This window comes from Astyanax mexicanus, chromosome 5 (genome assembly GCF_023375975.1).
Source record: "Astyanax mexicanus isolate ESR-SI-001 chromosome 5, AstMex3_surface, whole genome shotgun sequence".
Lineage (NCBI taxonomy): Eukaryota > Metazoa > Chordata > Actinopteri > Characiformes > Acestrorhamphidae > Astyanax > Astyanax mexicanus.
In genome coordinates, this window is record NC_064412.1 from 4,454,067 (window position 1) to 4,475,451 (window position 21,385).

The window sequence follows — 21,385 nt, forward strand, 5'->3', positions numbered from 1 at the left end:
CTGACTGGTAGAATTTATACATTAGGGGCACCAGATAAAATACAGTATAAATTGCACAGTAAGTAGCTATAAACTTTAGCGCAGCTTCTTACACAACTTAATCAAATAGTGTTTTTAAATAAATATAATATATTTTAACCATATCACAACTAATAGATGAACTTAAACACACTTATTTTGTCAAACCAACTTACGGCATTGCGTCAGTGATGTTTCACAAGGATGGAGGTGGATGTTCTCGATTGGCTTCCCGATAAACAGAACAACAGCTCCCCACATCACCCGGATGTGACCCAAACAGGAAGTGACATCATCACATGACCTGACTAGATAAATAATACTATTTAATAATTTAATTAACTAATTTAATTAACTATTTAACTAATTTAATAATAAATTTCTTTCAAAAACAATATCTAACGTAAAGTTAGTGATCTAGTACACTTTCTGTGTCTTTTATACTAAAAATAAACATTATTTTTTTTTTATAAATCTAAAAAATTAAGCAGCACAGACACTTTACTATTACAGACACTTTATATCTGCCCAAAGTTACATTACAATCCCACACTTTCTTATGGGTCGAAATACTTTTGCAGCTATATTTTGATGATGAGTGTATTTTGTAATCCTGCATTTATATCTAACCCATCCGGAAAAAACACACTACAAATTCATACAGTCATATCTCACCATCATTTTTCATTTTCTCAGTTTTTATATTTCATATTACTTATTATTTCACTCTCCATCTCATTACGAAGCTTCATAGCCCCTGAATGGTGCATTTTTTCAGGAAAAATGTCGTGCTCACCAGATACTATGTGGTGAGCACAAGATGCTATGTGTGAGGTGGAGAGAAGCAGATACTATGTCATGAGCGCTTGATACTATGTAGTAAGCATCAGATACTATGTGTGAGGTGAAGAGCAGCAGATACTATGTGGTGAGCACCAGATACTATGGAGTGTACATCAGATACTATTTAGTGAGCACCACATACTACTATGTGATGAGCAGCAGGCACTATGTGTGAGGTAGAGAGTAGGAGATACTATGTCTTGAGCACCAGATATTATGTAGTGAGCACCAGATACCATGTGGAAACCATCAAAAACAATGTAGTGAGTTGGTGAACACCAGATACTATGTATATACAGTACATAGTATTCTAAGTATACTATTAGTATCAAGTGCTTGCCTGATAATATCTGGTGCTCACCTGATTGTATGTATACAAGCATTAGATACTATTAGGTGGGCACCACTTTTTTACCTTAAATAAAACACAGAATGTTCCTTCAGCGGCTCCGTATGAAGCTTATAATTCTCACACTTCCAGTAGATGGTCAGAGACTCTATCATTCATTTCCCTGTGTTTTAATGCCCTCAGATTTTAATGCTCTCAAGTTCTCTAATTTCCTTTATCTCTCTCTCTCTCTCTCTTTCTCTTTCTCTCTCTCTCTCTCTCTCTCTCTCTCTCTCTCTCTCTCTCTCTCTCTCAGACTCTAACAACGAGTCAGAGCACCACGCAAAGGCCGAGTCGACTGGTCTTCACGGACGTCGCTGATGCTATAAATGCATGACAACACTCCTGCTGCTTGAAGGAGAACTTAGGGAACATGTTCAGGAGCTTGACTGATACTGGAGACAATGGGAATTTACCGGCGCCAAGAAAACATTACCATGCTAATAACTGGGAAAAGCGTTACGTTATCTGTAGACTCTGCAAATAAGGGATAAAAATGCTTTCTATCGCAATATGTGTTGCACTGAGGTTTAGAAAACAAGGACGCCTATATGGCTGCGTTCACATTACAAGTCACATTGCTCAAATCGGGTTTTTTGCTCAGATCAGATTTGGCTATCCTGATGGTTCACATTCACAAATGTAAGTGATCTGTATCTGTGTGTAATGTGAACAAATCTGTCCCTCGTAGCTTTATAAAGGGAAATGGATGAGTTATCAGCTCATATGGAGAGTAAACAGCTGGTCTGAAGTACATGCTCAGCTCCAGAAGGTGAAAAAAGTCCAAGCGGTTTGCTTTTGCTGTTTTTTTGCAGCTATAGCTGCACAGCTGCATCAAGAGATGCAGTGTGGGTACAAGAGAGAAGCATGTAGCGCTAACGCTAATGCTAATGCTAATTCATAAAAGCAAAAAGATGCATGAATTCCGATTTGACATCCACATATGAAAATGTCCCAAAATTGATTAAAAAAAAAAAAAAAACGGATTTGGCATGTTTACACAGCCATGCAAAAATCTAATCTGAACAACACATTGAGCAAAAAAAAAATCTGATTTGAGTCACTTCAGCCTGGCAATGTGAACGTAGCCTAAGTAAGCACTAATCCTGATTAGTGATAGTGATAATCAATGGATTTAATTTATAATCGACTCATCGATGCTGGTTTATTTACTATATGTACACAGACACAAAGCCATTTGTTACTCTTGTTCTCACTGGTTGTCTCCCATCCTTGTTTGTTCATGGGTTTCTAGTTGCATGCATCGTTAGATACCTCATGTTCTTCGTGAAACGTGATTGGTTGGTGTTGGAAGGATAGCTGCACTTAGTAATTCCATTCCATTGTGTGATTCTTCACTTTGTCTCCTTGTTATACTTTTGGTGTTTCTTCTTCTTTCATAGACATTCTGCGATCATTCAGTGAGGATTGCTTTGTCTGATCACTGAAGGGTTTTCTAATCCCTTTTTTTAAACATTTAAAAGGGAATTTGCAGGTTTGGTTGTCTTACAATCAAGTGAACTTTTTTTATAGAACTTTATTTCAATTTTTTCCCCATTTTCTCACAGTTTAGCTCAGCCAATTGTAACACCCATTCAGCTGTTTATCCCCGTTCACTAGTGAGTCAGACGCCGCCTCTTTTTGAACTGCTGCTAATGCAGCATTGCCGAGTAGCATCACAGCGCTAACGCTCGGAGGAAAGCGCAGCAACTCGGTTCTGATACATCAGCTCACAGACGCAGCCTTGTGCTGTTCCACATCACCCTAGGAGTGATGAGAGGAAAAACCACCACTGACATCACCACCACCACCATCACCACTCAAACCACAGCCTAAAGAAATCTTTAAATACCATTTGGCCCTGTTCATCAGCAAATCCTAACAAAACTTTTTATTATTTCCTTTAAAAATGAATTTGCTTGCCCAGTTTTAACTAAGACTCTGATGTTCACCAGGGTTTTCTTATTTGGTATTGGCTAAGAATCTTTGGTTTGTTAAACTTTTTTCTACAAACAAATGTTACAGTGGATCAACACCAGCAGATGACAGACATGTCTCTCCAAACCATCACTGATTGGTGGAAACTTCACACTAGACCTCGAGCAGTTTGGACTGTGTGTCTCTCCACTCTTCCTCCAGACTCTGCTCCCTTGATTTACAAATGAAATGTAAAATGTACTGATGATCAGTGATGGTTTGGAGAGTCATGTCTGTCATCTGCTGGTGTTGATCCACTGTGTTTTATTATCAAGTCTAAAGTCAGTGCAGTTTTATTTTCCCACAAAATCTTACAGCACTTCATGCTTCCCTCTGCCGATAACAACTTTTATGGAGATGTGGATTTCATTTTCCAGCAGGATTTGGCACACTGCCCACACTGCCAAACGCACCAATCGTTCTTATATAATATTCTAATTTACTGAAATAAAGTACATTTTCAATTAACCTGATGTAACTTTTTGTTAGGGTTTTTATCTTAGGATTGTACTGGTGAACGAGGCCCAATGATTGTAATGCTTTTGCAATGTCATTAAGATCCTTCAAAAACACAATTTTTTTTTTTAAGTGATATATATATATATTTTTAAATATCTACGTTTGAATCCAATCACAATCCAAGAGCCCTTTGAGGAATGCAGTATTTGTATTTATATGGTTTTTATTTGTCATTTTCTTTTGCTATTTCAACACTTTTTTATGGACAACCTTCAGAAAAACGAAGACAAAAATGATGATGATAATAAGAGGGCGATGAAGCCGAGCAGTTAACGTTAAACTCAAAGAAAACTTCACTGACTGAGATCTGAAGAGCTCAGCTTCCTCAGAGCAGCTTCTGCGTTCACTGAGAAACTGCGTCAGCACCGGTCTTTGAGCAGACGAGCAAGAATTTCACTGTAATTCACTGTTTAACAATCCGTCTCTAGTGAGCGACGCTACAGGTGAAATCAAAGTGCCGGTGCTGTGTGGGAAGACGGGACTTCCACGACTGTTTATCAAACAATGCCATAGCGACAGACTGCCATTAAAACCCTTCTGGAGCTGAATTTCCACTCGGAGGAAATGTTTAGGAATGCTCTGGGTCAAGGAGAACGTCCGTCCGAAGACTTTGGAGGACGGAGGGATGTGGAAATGGAGAGCGATAGAAGTCTGTTTTTCTCCGTCTGTTTCTAATAGATCCTTCTCCATGGTGTGCTTCCGTCTCTCACTATTCCAAAGCGTGTGCACTGTGATCGCCTGCTTCCCTGCACTGTCAGCGATGACGTGCAAACCGGACGGTGTTCAGAAGAGCGTAGGACAGTTTCGAAACTGATCTGAGAAATGTATGGCGTCACATCAATGTCAAAAGTCGAGGGAGCAAAAATACCAGGTGAAAAAAAGTAACCAGCGTGTTTTAACATTTTGCGTGTGTAAATTAACTTCTCGTGAGCACAAATGTGAAACTAATGAGTAAAAAAAAGGGAATCATGTGCGAGCTGAACAGAATATCGCTCTTGAGCTTCATTTTTCTCCTCTCATTTTTTCCTCATGCGCTGTGTGAATTACCTGCAGTAGCAGTTTGTGCTCGACTCAAGTTTTGAAAGGGGTGGTTTTGACAGTTTGGGGGCGGGGTCAGGGTCGCCTCCCTGAGCGAATGCTATTGGCTGATACCTCCACAAGCCGGAGGAGGGCAGAGAAAGAAGGACAGCAGGAGAGTTAGCTAGCTGGCTATGCTAACATCCGCTCTCCGGCTCTGTCTGTCCGGCTTCAGTGCTTATAGCGACCGGTGCTGTTCACCGGGGAGCCGGTCGCTCCAGGCGCTAACCCGGGCAGACAGCGCCGGAGAGCGGGTTGTTTGAATGTTAGCATAGCCAGTTAGCCATCCTCCTCCGGCTCGTGGAGGTAGGTGGTCCATCACAAACCCTGGAGATATCAGCCAATAGCGTTCACTGAGGAAGGTGACTATGACTCCACCCACAAACTGTCAAAACCACCCCTTTCAAAACTGAGTCGAGCACAAACTGCTGCTGCACGTAATTCACACAGCGAGTGAGGAAAACTTTTTTCACCTTGTATTTTTGACATTGATGTGACGCCATAGAAATGGTTGTAATAAAGGAATAAGAAAAGTGCGTTTACTTTTGTGTAAAAAAGTATGAGTGTGTGTATGTGTGTATGAACATTCTACCCCCTTTCCATCACTTTCCAAACCAGCAAAAATGATTATATCAACTTTTTTTCCACGCCCACTTTTCCAAGTGTGTCAATATGACTGAAAATAATAAAAACTAAATATGTGGACTGTTTATGAGCATTTTTTACTGACTCCAGTGGCCATAATCTAGCGATTTATAGGTGAGAAGTCAACCGTGCACCGTGCAGCTTGATTTAGAGGGTGTGAGTGAGTCTTAGCTATCGTAATGATGGGAAAAGTACACCTTGCACAGCTCGAAATGTGCAAAAGGCAGGAACTAAATCTCTTAATTCATCTTAATTAATAATGGGTGTGGTTAATTTTGAGCATATCGTCACTTGCCATTATCTTTAAGAGCCAGGTGTGCTCTGACTTTGGAGGATTGCTATTTTAACAGTGCAGCTACCTGGATCTACCTGGATGTGACCTGCTTGTTCATGCGGTGAAGGTGTAAAATTTGGGTTTGTGCACTGCTGCATGTCCATGTCTGTGTAACAAGTGGGGGTGTACGCTCTTGCTGCCAACATAGCAATGAGCGTCTGACTGTTGACATCTGTCTAGGTTTATTCAGTATTCAGTGGAGCACCTGTGTTTTCTGTGGCCAAGATAGAGATAACAATACACCAATAATTTACCTGAACACACCTCATTTAGATATCAGTGTAGATATATTCACAAGCACTGTTGCTATTTAAACGATGCAGGTGGAAGGCATGAAAAATAGACTGTTGGTGGGGTATAAGATAGCAATGAGAATTGCAACACTTTTAGTGCATGGTGTAAGATAGAGCCCTTGGCCTCCACATATTAAACAAGAAAAATACATTCTGTTTAAATAGTGTGCATTTAAAATTATAACATTACTAATTACTTGGTTTAGACAAATGATCCATCTTCTAAACAACATTTGTGGCCAACAATTCATATTTTTTGGGTCAATGTCCATTGTTTTAAGCCTAATTTTAGACTATAGGCCAGTTTTCCGGACAGGAACTAAGCCTAATTAAGGACTATACAGCATTTTGAATAGCAATTAATTAAAAAAATCTCTATTCAAAATACTCTGTAGTCATAGTACCGTTAAGACAAGGTTTGATCAATATTTGGTAATCTGACCCATTAAGTTCATTCTCAGAAATATTAGTCAGTGATTTCCATCTATAAACAATGAAATGTAAGTTTAGAAATCTTTTGACTAGACCATATGGAGTTGTAACCGGTGAAGGGCAGGATGCAAATTCAGGTCTTTTGTATTTTCCATATTTCAAATAATAAACAAAGAGCAAACTCTAGGGAAGTAAAACAAACACTAAGTCTACTAATAAAGACTGTAAAACAAAGGATTACAAACATAAACTAAAGAAAACAAACCTTAAACTTAAAACTTAACTTACACAAAACAGCAGGATTGAGGATCAAACAAAGAGAAATTAAACAAAAGGATGGTTCTACTAAGACAGGGACAAAATACAGATTCTAAAGCTTACATAAAGACAGCGGGTGAAACACATAAACATAAAGCACAACAGAGAACAAAGGCGCACATGGGGTTTTTATACACAGGCACAAACAAAAGACACCTGTAGAAGTAACGAGTGGGCGGGGTTACAAATGAGAAAGGGATTACAGATGATGGGGCGGGGCTAAGACTGAGACAAGACCAAAAACAAAACAGAGCCATGTAAAGCACATAAAGCACATGGGGAGGAAAACAAAACAAGAGAACAGAGGAAAGGAGCAGGAAGGACCAAAAAAGAAAGGAAAATCACAGGACAGATACAGACAAAGGTGTGACAGGATTTAAAGAAGAACTCTGGTGTAAAATGTACTTTTGTTGTAGTAAAACATGATAAAAAGTTCTTATCTTTGATGAATAGCACACCTCCGTTCTCCCACAGCGTTCTGAGATCCAGAAATTTTAACAGTTTGTCCAAAAACACCCTTCAGACTGGGTGATACAGGGCATAATTTACCCTGATAAATCGCTTTTTACACCGTTATTCAGTTCAAAGTAGCTCCACACCTCCTTGTTAGAGTGCTCAGAGCTGAAGCTAGCATTATAGGCTGTAAATAGTGGTTTTTAATAAGCTTCTTGTGCACTTTTTAAGTTATTAATGCCTCGTTTTAAATGTCAGGGCTCTCTGAATTCTAGTAAGGAGGTGTGGAGCTACTTTGAGCTGGATAGCGGTGTAAAAAGTGATTTATCAGGGTAAATTATGCCCCGTATCACCAAGTCTGAAGGGTGTTTGGACAAACAGTTAAAATTTCTGGATCTCTGAACGCTGTGGGAGAACGGAGGTGTGCTATGCATCAAAGGTAAGAACTTTTTATCATGTTTTACTACAACAAAAATCCATTTTACACCAGAGTTCTCCTTTAACTTAAAACAAGTTTTACGAAATGTCTGACACAGTGATTAGTTTATAGTGCCTTTATTTACCATATTGTTCAAATGAAGCACAAAAATGAGGTACAGCAAAATAAGCACTTTATTACCACAGTTATGACCCACTGAAGTTTTACCTGAGCTGGGTTCATGAGGCAGAAATTTATTACAGTATAAAAAATATCACTTTATTCAACAACGTAAACATGTCTGAGGTTCTCCACAGTTTCTGAGAATTTTTGCAACAGTGAGGAAGGATCAAAGGCACAGACATAAAATGACAGAATATATAAAAAAACATTTACTACAAAATTAGCAGGATTTTTTAAAAATTTGAGAAAAATTCTTATTATTTGAACAGAAAAGCGATGAACAAATATTTAAAAAGTAAAAAAAAAAAGCACAGTAGCACTACAGAGACAGGCCAGATAAACAGATATTCAATTATGAGAAATTCAGGAGGTAAATGATGGATATCTTGTCTCTTAGTAAATTCTTACAGAACCAGTGTAAAGTTTCAATAAATCTTTTCATTCAATATCATCATTTTCTTTTTCTTTCCAACATTATAAATAAATAGTGAAGTGATTCAGACTATAGAGGAACACATAAGGAATCATGTAGTAACTTAAAAGTGTTAAACAAACCAAAATACTCTGTGAAGAAGCTTTTAGATACTCTTATCTCAGGAGCTGTTAACTTGTGGTTTCTGAGGCTGGTAACTCTGATGAACTTATCCTGTACAACAGAGGAAACTCTTGCTCTTCTTTTTTTAGGGCAAGTAATTAACTCTTGATGAGTTCAGCACAGCTGTTAACTGAAATAACTGAATTCCAGGTGACTCTACCTCATAAACTGACTGATAAAATCCAGCAGAGATGTGCAAAACTGTCTAATTCAAGCTATTTTGAATAATCTAAAATATAAAACATTTTTTGGTTTGTTTAACACTTTTTCGTTTACTAAATAATTCCATATGATTTTCTGTTAACTCTTTACAATAAGGGTACATCAGTTAACAGTACTTATGACAGAATGCCTCAACTAATCATTAATTATAAATTGGAAACTTATGTCTTGATTTATTATTATTTACAAGATTCTTAAGCATTACATAAAATGTAGTAATGTTTAATAATGTTTAACTGGTGTCAATTAATATGTATTCCATATTACCTATCCATTTAAAAATGTTTATTACTGTCATAACTACTGTTATTTATACCCTTATTGTAAAGTGGTATCGTTTTTCTTCATAGTTTGGATGATTTCAGTATTAATCTACAATGCAGAACATTTTAAAATAATGAAATAATGAAAAAAAAATGAATTTAAGGTGTGCATAAACTTTTGACTGATACTGTACATCTTTGGACTGCACTGTGAAGACTTACTAGTGGTAAACTGGTTTTGAAAGACCTTAAACATAAGAGGCACATAAAAAAAGTGCAAAAAGCAAAAGCACAAAAACACATCACTGCAAAAGCGTACGTTCTATTGTGATATAGTATGGTAAAGAACATTTTAAGAGTTTTAAAGAACCTTATACTGCCATTCGAAAAAAAAGTGTGTTCTTAAAATGCTTAAAAGGTTTCTGTTGGTGATCTACAAAAAACAAGTGCTGACTGAAAAAATGTATTAAAATTGTGTATGTAGCAGGTTAAAATTGGGTTAAAAGTAGCGTGAAATAGGTATAATTGCATAATTCCCCATCCTGAAGTAAGTCTACTGTTTTTGTGACATAACACTGATTTGTTCCATTGAAAAAAATACAAAAAAGTCCATATAAGAGAGTATCCCTATTAACAACAGAAAAACTATATCCTATAGTAAATGTAAAGTAATGGTACATGACTCTTCATTTTTCAAGCTTTGGTTTACATCTCACTGAAAGCACCTTCAAATCACCTTTAAATCATAAAAAAATTAAAGATCATAAAGCACAAGTCGACAATTACCAAATAAAAGCCCAGCATTAGATCACAACATGCAACCGATTATAGTTAAACTCACTGTAGAACATTGGATGAAGAACAAACTGAGTACAGTACTATGTGAAATTGTGAAAGAGTGAATTCTCCCATAATATGTATATAAAAAAATTAAGTCAAGGTAAGGAGGGATGGTAGTGACATATAACATACGACTATATCATACAGGTGCATCTCAAAAAATTTGAATATCACTGAGAACTTACTTTATTTCATTTATTTATTGTTGATGATTATGGCTTATAGCCAATGAAAACCAATGCCAAAAATCAATGTATCAGAAATTAGAATATTATATAAGACCAATTGGTACTTATTGGTGCTTTGGCAGTGTGCCAAATCCTGCTGGAAAATGAAATCCGCATCTCCATAAAAGTTGTCAGTAGCAGAGGGAAGCTGTAAGATATGAAGTGCTGTAAGATTTTGTGGGAAAACAAAACTGCACTGACTTTAGACTTGATAATAAAACACAGTGGATCAACACCAGCAGATGACAGACATGTCTCTCTAAACCATCACTGATTGGTGGAAACTTCACACTAGACCTCGATCAGTTTGGACTGTGTGTCTCTCCACTCTTCCTCCAGACTCTGATCCCTTGATTTACAAATGAAATGTAAAATTTACTGATGATCAGTGATGGTTTGGAGAGACATGTCTGTCATCTGCTGGTGTTGATCCACTGTGTTTTATTATCAAGTCTAAAATCTTACAGCACTTCATGCTTCCCTCTGCTACTGACAACTTTTATGGAGATGCGGATTTCATTTTCCAGCAGGACTTGGCACACTGCCCACCCTGCCAAAGGTACCAATTGGTCTTATATAATATTCATTTTTTTATTTTATAATATTCTAATTTTAATAAAATGCACCTGTATGTTTAGTGGACAGGTTTTTTTTTCTGCACTCTTGCCATTTTAAATATAACAGCATCATGTGCTGTAAATTAGCCATAGCCAGACACTGATCAGGACTATGTACAGTTTACTAAGCTCAATTCAGTAGTTTTGAGTAATTCCATTCCCTGATTTGTATTGAGTTCCTGGCATATACTTTCCTAATAAATCTGCTCTATACGAGTCAAATTGATGTTGCAATTTTTTTCTACCCTTTTAAGCTTTTACAAAAGACAAAATGAATGTAAAATTTGGAAAAATATGAATATGTCCGTCGTTCTACAGCAAACACTCAACACTCCACCAACCGGTCGAGGTAGTTTCAGACACGCCCCTCCTGCGGAGACTCTGGGGGCGGGGTTTGGGTGGGCTGGGTCTCTTTAGGCTCCTCCCCCTGTTCCTCGGGCTAGGTGAGGGAGAAAGGAGAGTTACGGAGGTGAGCGTGACTGTGTGTGTGTGCATGAGAATAAAGCTCTGAAAACTGAGACAGTTGGGGACAGGAAACCTGGAGGATAACGGCCAGGTTCAGTTTCCCTCAAAGCCTCTGACTCATTCGGCTCCTGAGTGGCCGACTGTCCCGGCCTGCTATCGTTACGTCTATGAGTAAAAGGGGAGTTTTTTAACAGCTTTAAACTCATAATCTGATTTCGCTGTGAAGAAGTGCGTCAGAAACAACTAGTTAACTGAAAGTAGTTAAAAGAAAAGGGGTTAAATCAGACCGAAAGTGCTGTTAGCAGCTTTGTGCAGCGATGAGACACGACACAGAAATGACTGCTTCCCCCAAGAGCAGCATCTGCACTGTAAACCCTAAAGAGTTAAATCTACTCAAATCAATTGAGGTCAGTTGTTTGGTAATTTATTATACTGTATGGATTAGAACAAACGTTCCTCTTTAAGTTCAACAGATAAACCACTCAACAGTACTTAACACTCAAAATGTGGTGTACCTGAAACTTAACTTTTTAATTTAAAGTAAATACTTGCAATCAATTTCAATTAATGAGTGTTTAAAAGTAATCAAAGCAAGCTTTGTCGAGGCAGCTGAATAAAAATAAATGCATAAAAAAACATCATGTTATCATGTGTTATACATTTTATACATTGTTATAACCATGTTTATAATTCTTTATGACTGCATTATAATGTATTATATTATGAGCATGTTCATAGAATCTAATAAACATGACATTCATAGAAAGTGTTACAGTTTTTTTCCTTCTACAACAATCCAACACTATTTACTTAAGATCTATTCTCTTCAACTACTTTTAGATGTACTACTTCTGGAAGGGGCCACAAGCAGAATTTATTGCACAATTAAAAATGTATATGAATATATTTTAAATGAAACTGTTGTATTTGTTTGTGTTTCTCTGATTGTATTAGATTTCTTTGAATAGTTTTGGTGTTCAAATAATCTGACAATAAAATAAAATCCATTATAAAGTCTAAAAAAGTGCAGAAAAGGCCATTTATGTTTATTTTTATTATTTATTTTTATGTTTATTATTTATTTATTTTTTAAGTTTGTTTCCTGTTGATATTTATTTACTTATTTAAGGTGTTTGCAACGTCCAATGAAAAACAAGTATCTCAATTTCTACAAAAACTTACAAACTCACACTGCATCAAAATGTCCTGATGAATGGACTAATAGAAATTCTCAAAAATGACCTGAAATAAATTGTTTTTACACTAACTTCCACTGAAAGTAATGAAGGTATCTCTAAAACAGCAACTTTACAAATACTTGTTTTCCATTGGACAGCAAAGACATGCATATTGTAGTTGTTTTTATAGCCACAAAATCTACATTAACAGCATGCAGTCAACAAAACAAGCTTACATTAGTAGTTTTTTCTCATAATGAATCATGTGTTTACATAAATTAGCTATAGAATGAACAGAACTGAGAGCACAGCCAACACAGAGTTACTGCAGCTCAGAAAATGATGCTGCTTGTTCTTACAGCCTATAACAACACAGAGACCAAGCAGCTAATTATAATATATGATCTAGAAGTTTACCTAAGGTAGCCATGCTTGTAATATGTCACACATCTGGGTTAAAATGTACTTAGAGCGTACAACAACAACACATTATAATACATCATAACTTCATATAAAAATAAAGCTATTATAATAATTAACAAAGATATAATTCATGAGTGGTTAGAAGTAATTAAAGCAAGCTTTGTCAGAGCAGCTTTGTTAAGGTTCTTGATATTGATAATAAGCTTAGCTATAATGTGTTATACATTTTTATACATGTTTCTAACCATGTTTATAATGCTTAATGAATGCATTATAACGTGTTATGAATATGTTTATAGAGTCTAATAAGCACAACATTCATAGAAAGCAATCATACAGCAATTTAGTACTTAAAATGAAAGTTTATTTACTTAAGATCTATTTTCTTGAGCAAATTTTTGGATGTACTACTTCTAAAAGGGGCCACTGGCATAATAATTTTATTGCACAATAAAAATGTATATATGTATAAATGTAATATGCTTAATTTAAACTGTTGTATTTGTTTGTGTTTAAGTGTCTTTAGATAGTTTTGCTTTTAAAAAATAATCTGCCAATAAAGAAATACATAGAATGTCTAAAAATAGCAGAAGACAACATTGAAGTTAATGCTATTTAAGTGTGTTTCCTGTAGATATTTGTTCACTTAATTACATGTAGAATATAAATAAAACAAGTACTTTGAAGACAGGTGAATATGTTCGGTATAGGAGGGCAAACCAATCAATTGTCTGGGGCCCCAAGTAGGCTGGCTGGGGGCCCGAATTGGCCTGGGGCCACAAATAACAACTGATTATGAATTAAATGCAATGACAAACTGTGTAAAAACCCCTTTTTTAAATTCTGTAAAGGTCAATGCAGGAAAGTACAACCATACAACCATACTGTCATTCAAGTCCAGGTTAGTGCCGGATTAGTGGAGCGGAGTTATTCATCAGAGAAAAGAGAAAGAACGAGGAGGAGGAAAAAAGCGAGACAGCAGTAAGTGAGGATTTATGTTGGATAAATTATGCCTTAATTTCTTGTACAATTAGTGTGATTTCAATAAGGCCCTATACAGGCGGGATTAGTTTCTCAGGGGGACATCTGTGAAAAATATTTCACACTTCTACTCAGTGATAAAACTCCTGCATCAAGACTACAATTGAATAAACAGGAGCACCAGTGAGTTTTTAGACTTTTTTCTCGGTCACATGACATCAGTAGGTGTTCAGTAGCTCCTCCATTTCCACTCGCTGTTTTTTTTTTTACGTGGATCTCCGTGGAAACGCCCAAGCGCCCAAAGTGTAACTAAGGTGCGCGGCAGTGGACAAATAGCTATTTTATTAAACGCGAGGAGACGAAACTCAGAGATGTGCGTCCGGATGCGACTAGAATTACCTAAAAAAGGACCACGGAGTTCAGAGAAAGACAGTAGATAATTCAGCCTGTAATTTATTGTTCAGAGGACGTCTGAGAAAAACACGTACATGGTGGTTCTGGACAGAAATAAAATCACAGAGGATAAAAACCCCCCATAAAAGAGAAAATTACTCCAGAACCCCCTGAGAAACGAATCCCGTCCAGATAGGGCTTAAAGGGGATGTTTAAGTTTTGTATAAGACTTAACAAACTATTCTCAATGTGTGAGTTAAATTATGAGTTTAGATCTTACCTGCTGTTCTTCTTGCTGGACTGTTTTCTGAGGCTGTGAGAGAAGTAATTAGTGTAAGAGAGAGAAAACGATTTAAAAATCTGTATTTATTTCTCTAAAAAAGTGTATTTTAATGTTTAAAAAGGTGTGTTTGTGTGTTACTGACCCATTTTCTTGGTCGTCCTCGAGGTCTCTTCTCCTTCTCTGGATCTACCTTTAGATACACAGAGAAAAATGAAAGTTAAATAATGAAAAATAAATATTTGAAACACTGAAACTCTTTACTACAGCGACTCTAACTGGGCTTTAGGTCTTTCCCTCACTTTGGCTGGAGCTCGATAGGCTTTATTCTTACTCCCTCTGGGTCTTCCTCTTGTCCGTCTGGGAGCATCAGGGTCCATAGGCTCCTGAAACAAACAATACAAATAATATATTTATTTTTAAATATAGATTTATTTCTTATTTTCTCCTATTTTTCTCTCCAATTTAGTTAGGCTGATTTTCCCACCTATTCACCTGCTACTCAGCTGTATATCCCTCATGACTAGTGAAGCCCCAACACACCAGGAGGGTGAAGACTAGCACATGCCTCCTCCGATACATGTGAAGTCAGATTCCGCCTCTTTTTGAACTGCTGCTGATGCAGCATTGCTGATTAGCATCACAGCGCTAACGCTCGGAGAAAAGCGCAGCGACTTGGTTTTGATACGTCAGCTCACAGACGCAGCCTTGTGCTGATCAACATCACCCTAGGAGTGATGAGGGAAAAGAGCGCCATCTATTGTACCCACCCAGAGAGAGCAAGGCAAGCTGCATTACCTGGATTCGAACCAGCGATCACATGATCATAGTGGCAATGCTTTAGACCACTGGACCACTCAACATCCTTATCTTTTCAGTTGTAAGAGAGAAACAGTGTATAGTTTAAGATCACAGAGCTTTATCGCAATACTTATAATAATATATTTTTACTTAATAACTGACACTTTTCTAGCAAAACCCAGAAAAATCTTCAAAACAACTTTATTATAGGAAATATATACTGTAGGTAGAAGTATAGATACAGTTTAATAAAATACTTCTGTAGAAGTTGTTAAAGTATCAACTCAAGCTTTTTACTCTTTAAGTAAAAGTGTTTAAAAAAGTGTTTCAAAAAACTACTTAAAATATAAAAGTAAAAGTAATGTAAGGGGAAAAAATAAAGCCATTAAGAACAAAAGCTTAGGCCATGCCCACAGAGTCCTATAGTGCACTACCCCCTCCCCCCTCTCTCCCAAAAACACATTTTTCTAAAAGCCATAATAACTATAATGTTAAAATATTAAAATGTTAATGTTGATTATATAATTTGGGATTTTGCACTAGGCTCCTCCCTAGTGTTTCAGCTGCATATATGCCCCATTGTAAATTAAAGTATTTTATATACAGTAGAATGTAAATATATTAAAGTTAAAGCTTAGTTGGACTGGAGTTTGTAAAACTGGAGTTCTCTCGAGTCTCTGCACGGATCATCTTCATACTAGACTACATACGTCTGCTATGTTCTTGCTGGAGTGTGTGTGTGGGGGGGGTGGGGGGGTGTGTGCAGGTGTGATGGATCACAGTATAAATCAGTGGTGTCAAAACTTTTTTTTGTTGGGGGCCAGAAGGAGAAATATATTTGAAGTCACGGGCCACAGACTCTATAATAAAACAAATAATGAAATATACCACTTTAAATAATACATTTTCCTGATTATTTCATTTACACACCATTTTACTTGACTAACTATCTTTATCTTTTACAGTGTTGTGTAAACTAAGATTTTTCAAATTGATGTTTCATTTCATGTCTGTTAATATTAAACTCCTTAATTACGGCAACTTTTAGACTCTTTGGCCCGTTTTTCTGCGCTAGAAATGCGCACTCTCTCCGCTTTTAGACTCTTTGGCCCGTTTTTCTGTGCTAGAAATGCGCACTCTCTCCGCTTTTAGACTCTTTGGCCCGTTTTTCTGCGCTAGAAATGCGCACTCTCTCCGCTTTTAGACTCTTTGGCCCGTTTTTCTGCGCTAGAAATGCGCACTCTCTCCGCTTTTAGACTCTTTGGCCCGTTTTTCTGCGCTAGAAATGCGCACTCTCTCCGCTTTTAGACTCTTTGGCCCGTTTTTCTGCGCTAGAAATGCACACCTTCTCCGACTCTTTGGCCCGTTTCTGACACCTAGCATTCAAACTTTGAATCTCACATTATAAAACCTGCTTACCAGCGGGCCAACTTTCATTCTATTTCTAAAATACCTAATGTATACCTACACTCTAAAAAACAGAGGTACGATATAAGTACTTTTTTGTACTCAAAGGTACATTCTTCATAATTGTACCCTCAAAGGTACAATACTGGTCTTTACAGGGTCAGATTTGTTCCCTCTGAAGTACAAAGTAATTTCTAACAGAAATAAGTACAAATTTGTACCATTTAACCAACCAAAGGGTACATTCAGTATTCTGTATCACTGTACTAATAAACTATATATATTTTAATTGCACATTTTTTATTTGAAAGCCAGACAATTTTCGATCATCTAGTTTTTAAGCCATATTTAGTTGATGATAATGTTTATAATTTTTATAATCTTTACAGGCACAAAAACCATGGGTACAAAAAAGGACTTTCACTGAAAGGTACTTTTTTGTACCTTAATACAAGGTCCAGCCCCAGCGACAAGCTTTGTACCCTTTTAAGTACAAATCTGTACTTACTTTTCTTAGAGTGTATATACCCTATTGGTTTATACTAGGGGTGTCCAAACTACGGCCCCAAAAAAGGAAACGGGCCGCAAATGGCCCGCGGGCCGTAGTTTGGACACCCCTGGTATAAACCAATAAGGAGTCGGAATTGTATATGTTTATACTTTTCTACATCCAATCACAATCAGATTCACTCTATCTGGATCTAGAGATTTATCTGGATAGGGGTTTTATTGAAGGATGAGAAGCCGGAATGAAAACCAGCAGAAATTAACTAGGAGTAATGTTTTTAAAGATGATAGATAGATATAAAAAAAGCAAAAATAATTAATTCAGTAAAGTAGAGATAACCTACATTTCTACTTAAGTAAGGTAACAAAGTATTTGTGCTAGAAAGGCAGGTGTTCCCAAACTTTTGACTGCCAGTGTGTATAGTATAGGGGTTGCTGTGAAACCTGTGGTGGGTTGCGGGGTCTTCCTCTTCCTCGTTTCGGTGGTGCTGGACCTTCAGCAGGTGCAGCGGCCACTTCCTTTCTTCCTGCTCCACTCATCTCCTCTTCTTTCCTTCCCTCACCTGCCTTCACCTCACCTCACACAGGCATCGACTCCACACACACTGTCCTGCTGGATATAATCAAGAGGAAGATGGATGATCAGAAGCCATCAAACTAAGCTGAACTGCTTGAATTTTTGCACCAGGAGTAAAGCAGCATAAAGTTATCCAAAAGCAGTGTGTAAGACTGGTGGAGGAGAACCTGATGCCAAGATGCATGAAAACTGTGATTAAAATCAGGGTTATTCCACCAAATATTGATTTCTGAACTCTTAAAACTTTATGAATATGAACTTGTTCTCTTTGTTTTGTTTGAGGTCTGAAAGCTCTGCATTTTTTTTTGTTATTTTTAACAGAGAGCATTAGAAGAGCTCCAACACTAAACATGTTTAAATCCAGACTGAAAACCTACATGTTTGATCAGGCTTTCAGCTCAGCTTAAAACACTGCAGCTCCACACACTTTTATTCTGTAACGGCACTTTTATATCATGTTTTATTCATGCTTTATTCTTATTAATTCCTTGTTGTTCTTTTACATGTTTTTAATTTAATTCTCTTTGTTTTAATCATGTTTTAAATCAATTTCAAGAATTTCCCCCCGGGGATCAATAAAGTATCTATCTATCTATCTATCTATCTATCTATCTATCTATCTATCTATCTATCTATCTATCTATCTATCTATCCATCCATCCATCCATCCATCCATCCATCCATCCATCCATCCATCCATCCATCCATCCATCCATCCATCCATCCATCCATCCATCCATCCATCCATCCATCCATCTATCTATCTATCTTGGGCTGGATATTTTTACCAGACCTGGCAACCCTGCTCTCAGTAAAGGTCTCTGGTGGAGCTGTAGCTCACGGTAGACTTGCTCTCTGCTTTTCTTTATCGATTTAGAGAAAGCAGGAGCACTAAGGCCCAATCCCATTTCACCCCTAGCTAGCTAGCTAACTTTCCTATCTATCTAATCAATCATGCTTTATTCTTATTTTAGTTTTTATTTCCATTTTTACTGTTAATCTTTTACATGTTTTTTTTTTTTTTATTTGCTTTCTCTGTGTATTTTCTAATTTGTAAAGCACTTTGAATGACCGTTGTGTATGAAAGGTGCTATATAAATAAACTTGCCTTGCCTTGCCTTATTTCAGCCATTTCTCATTTTCTGTAAATAAATGCTCTAAATGACAATATTTATAATTGTAATTTGGGAGAAATGTTGTCTGTAGTTTATAGAATAAAACAACAAAGTTCATTTTACTCAAACATAAACCTATAAATAGCAAAATCAGAGAAACTGATTTAAAAACTGGAGTGATCTCTTAATTTATTCGAGAGCTGTACTCTTAAAATAAATATGCTTCAAATTAGGGCTCCTCACAAAGGTCTCTAACTATTATTAACACACTCCATGTATTTAAAATCGGAATAAACTAAATTATATTGGGCTGATATAATCTATAATTTGACATTACATGTCAATCCTGCAATGCTGAAATGATATAGTGTGCACATGATTCAAATGATTCGAATTATTATTTGAGTTATGCCTTAGAAGAATCACTTTTGGATCATGATTCAGTACCTTTCTATTCCAATCTACTGTTCTATAATAGGAGTCATTTCTAATTTAAGAAAAAAGGGGAAAAGAAGAGAACAAAGATATGCATAGGGACGTCTTCAGGAGTGATTTTGAGAAGATTTAGAGAGGGTAGAGCTATAAATAGGGCAGCGTTAGCACTTGATGAAAGAGCTTGATGTTTAAAACAAGGAGATATTTTGCTTTTTGATATCTCAGGATATAATCTGCTTAAACTGTCTGGAGATACATGTTAAGCAAAAAACTGACTGACTGACTGATACAATACACATGAATATACTGATAAAATACCAAGTACATGCATGTTTAGGTCAAACATTAAGTCAAAGAGGTAGATTCCTGGACAGGGACTAAGCCTAATCCTAGACTATATTTTATATTCAATGGGAAATCTCCATTCAAAATGCAGTGTAGTCCCAGACTAGGCTTAATCTCTGTCTGGGAAAATGGTCAAAAAGTACAAAATACAAAAAAAGAATTGCTTAAATAAAGTTAACTTTAAAAGTATCCTTTATACCAGTAATTCTCATATCTTTCATATTTTTCGCCAATTGTTTTTTCACCTGTTGTGTGGAGTTTGATAGTTGTTTGACTCAATTAAAATGAAATATTAGGAAAATTTCAGCTGGAACATTATATATAAGACTTCAGTTCTTAATATTTTAATGCAATCTGATTTTCTTTTCTTAGCACCTCCCATGTACCACCTTGGGATTCCTCAAGTACCACCAGTGGTACAAGTGCCACAGTATGGGGAACCACTGATTTATACCATTTAACTTTAGCAGTAAACGGTAAACATGAAAATTTCAATAACAATCCAGGGCCCAATTTTTCAAAAGCATCTTAAAGAGTAAAGAACTTGTTAAATGAAAAGAAATGTAGATAAATTAAGAGAGAGAGAGAGAGAGAGAGAGAGAGAGAGAGAGAGCTCAGTGTGATGCTCGCTCGACCATCTAGATTAAGAATCACCTTTTTGATAAGAAGAATTTATGAAATGAACCCCAGGTTTAAGTCAGGTTCCTAAAACAGATAAACCAGATACTAATTTACTTATTTAAAGCTTTAATCAAACAAAAATACATTAAAACATCCATATCAACTGTACTTATAAGCTTCATAACACTGCACCTGCACCTGTACCCATACCTGAATGACAGTCATTTAAAAACAGTTCTTTAAGTATTGAAGTAACAGTGTAAATCTTACAATTTAACATTGAAAGTAAATAGTGTAAAGAACATGTTACATGAAGAGAAATTAAAGAAAAATGGAGAGGAATAAAGAGAAAGAGAGAGCTCAGTGTGATGCTCGCTCGACCATCTAGATTAAGAATCACCTTTTTGATAAGAAGAATTTATGAAATGCACCCCAGGTTTAAGTCAGGTTCCTAAAACAGATAAACCAGCTACTAATTTACTTTTTTAAAGCTTTAATCAAACAAAAATACATTGAAACACCCAAATTAACTGTACCTGCCCCTGTGCCTATAGCTGAATGACTGTATATATGTACACAGTATGAATGACTTAATATACCTACCCGTTATTTTTTTAAACTATACTTTTAGTATTGAAGTAACAGTGTAAGTTTTACAATTAAACGCTAAAAGTAATTAGCAAATTAACGGTGTATCCATACACTTTACTCCAGCTACTGTAACTGTAACTGTAACTACTGTACTGTACTGTAAAGTCTTTCCACTGTAACAGAAACATTACCAGCCCACAGCCTGCTCTGCTGTGAGTATATAATGAGAGTATATTAGAGTATATAAGAGTATATGAGAGTATATAAGATATCTTCATTTACCACTAGACGTTTCTCCACTGAATGAAGACTATCGCTGATCCTTATTCTCCATGAGGTCTGTATAATTGCTTGTGACATATCTGTGAGCTGCTCTGAGTCTTTTCACTTGCTGTGGGGGCGTGTCTGTACATCCCAGCTCTCCAAACCCCGCCCCAGACCTCTAAGACCCGCCCACTCGAACATACACGACTCCTGAACTGTGTAACACTCACCTGACTTCTAAACTCACCTGTTCACCTGTTGGCCCTTTTTATAAACTCCTTAAATTCAGTGTTTTTTCATCATTTTAAAATGTAGAAATTGTAAAGAAATTGTAAAAATA

At 36.5% G+C, this 21,385-nt stretch overlaps 2 protein-coding genes across 3 annotated transcripts in view; one reads left to right on the forward strand and one right to left on the reverse strand.

Annotated features, from left to right (window-relative positions):
* The window catches only part of si:ch211-161c3.5 (uncharacterized protein C3orf18), a 15,338-nt gene extending 9,806 nt beyond the window's left edge, over positions 1-5,532 (forward strand). The window contains exon 6 of one of the 2 annotated variants that reach the window (XM_049479521.1): positions 1,506-1,592. Coding sequence is in view for 1 of the 2 variants with exons in the window: in XM_049479520.1 (XP_049335477.1) it covers positions 1,506-1,586 (81 nt within the window). In the remaining variant the exon portion in view is untranslated. Of the gene's footprint in view, positions 1-1,505 lie in introns of both variants that reach the window. The other variant, XM_049479520.1, reaches the window with a different exon arrangement.
* A 4,855-nt stretch (positions 5,533-10,387) lies between these two features.
* Positions 10,388-21,158, reverse strand: si:ch211-161c3.6 (high mobility group AT-hook 2b). Its single transcript, XM_022675111.2, has 6 exons — positions 21,064-21,158; positions 17,542-17,710; positions 14,685-14,768; positions 14,528-14,575; positions 14,383-14,415; positions 10,388-11,101 (listed from the first exon to the last, which is right to left on the reverse strand). Exons 2-6 carry the CDS (start codon positions 17,635-17,637, stop codon positions 11,018-11,020), a joined length of 345 nt encoding a protein of 114 aa, XP_022530832.1. The 5' UTR covers positions 17,638-17,710; positions 21,064-21,158; the 3' UTR covers positions 10,388-11,017.
* Between the last annotated feature and the right edge of the window lie 227 nt (positions 21,159-21,385).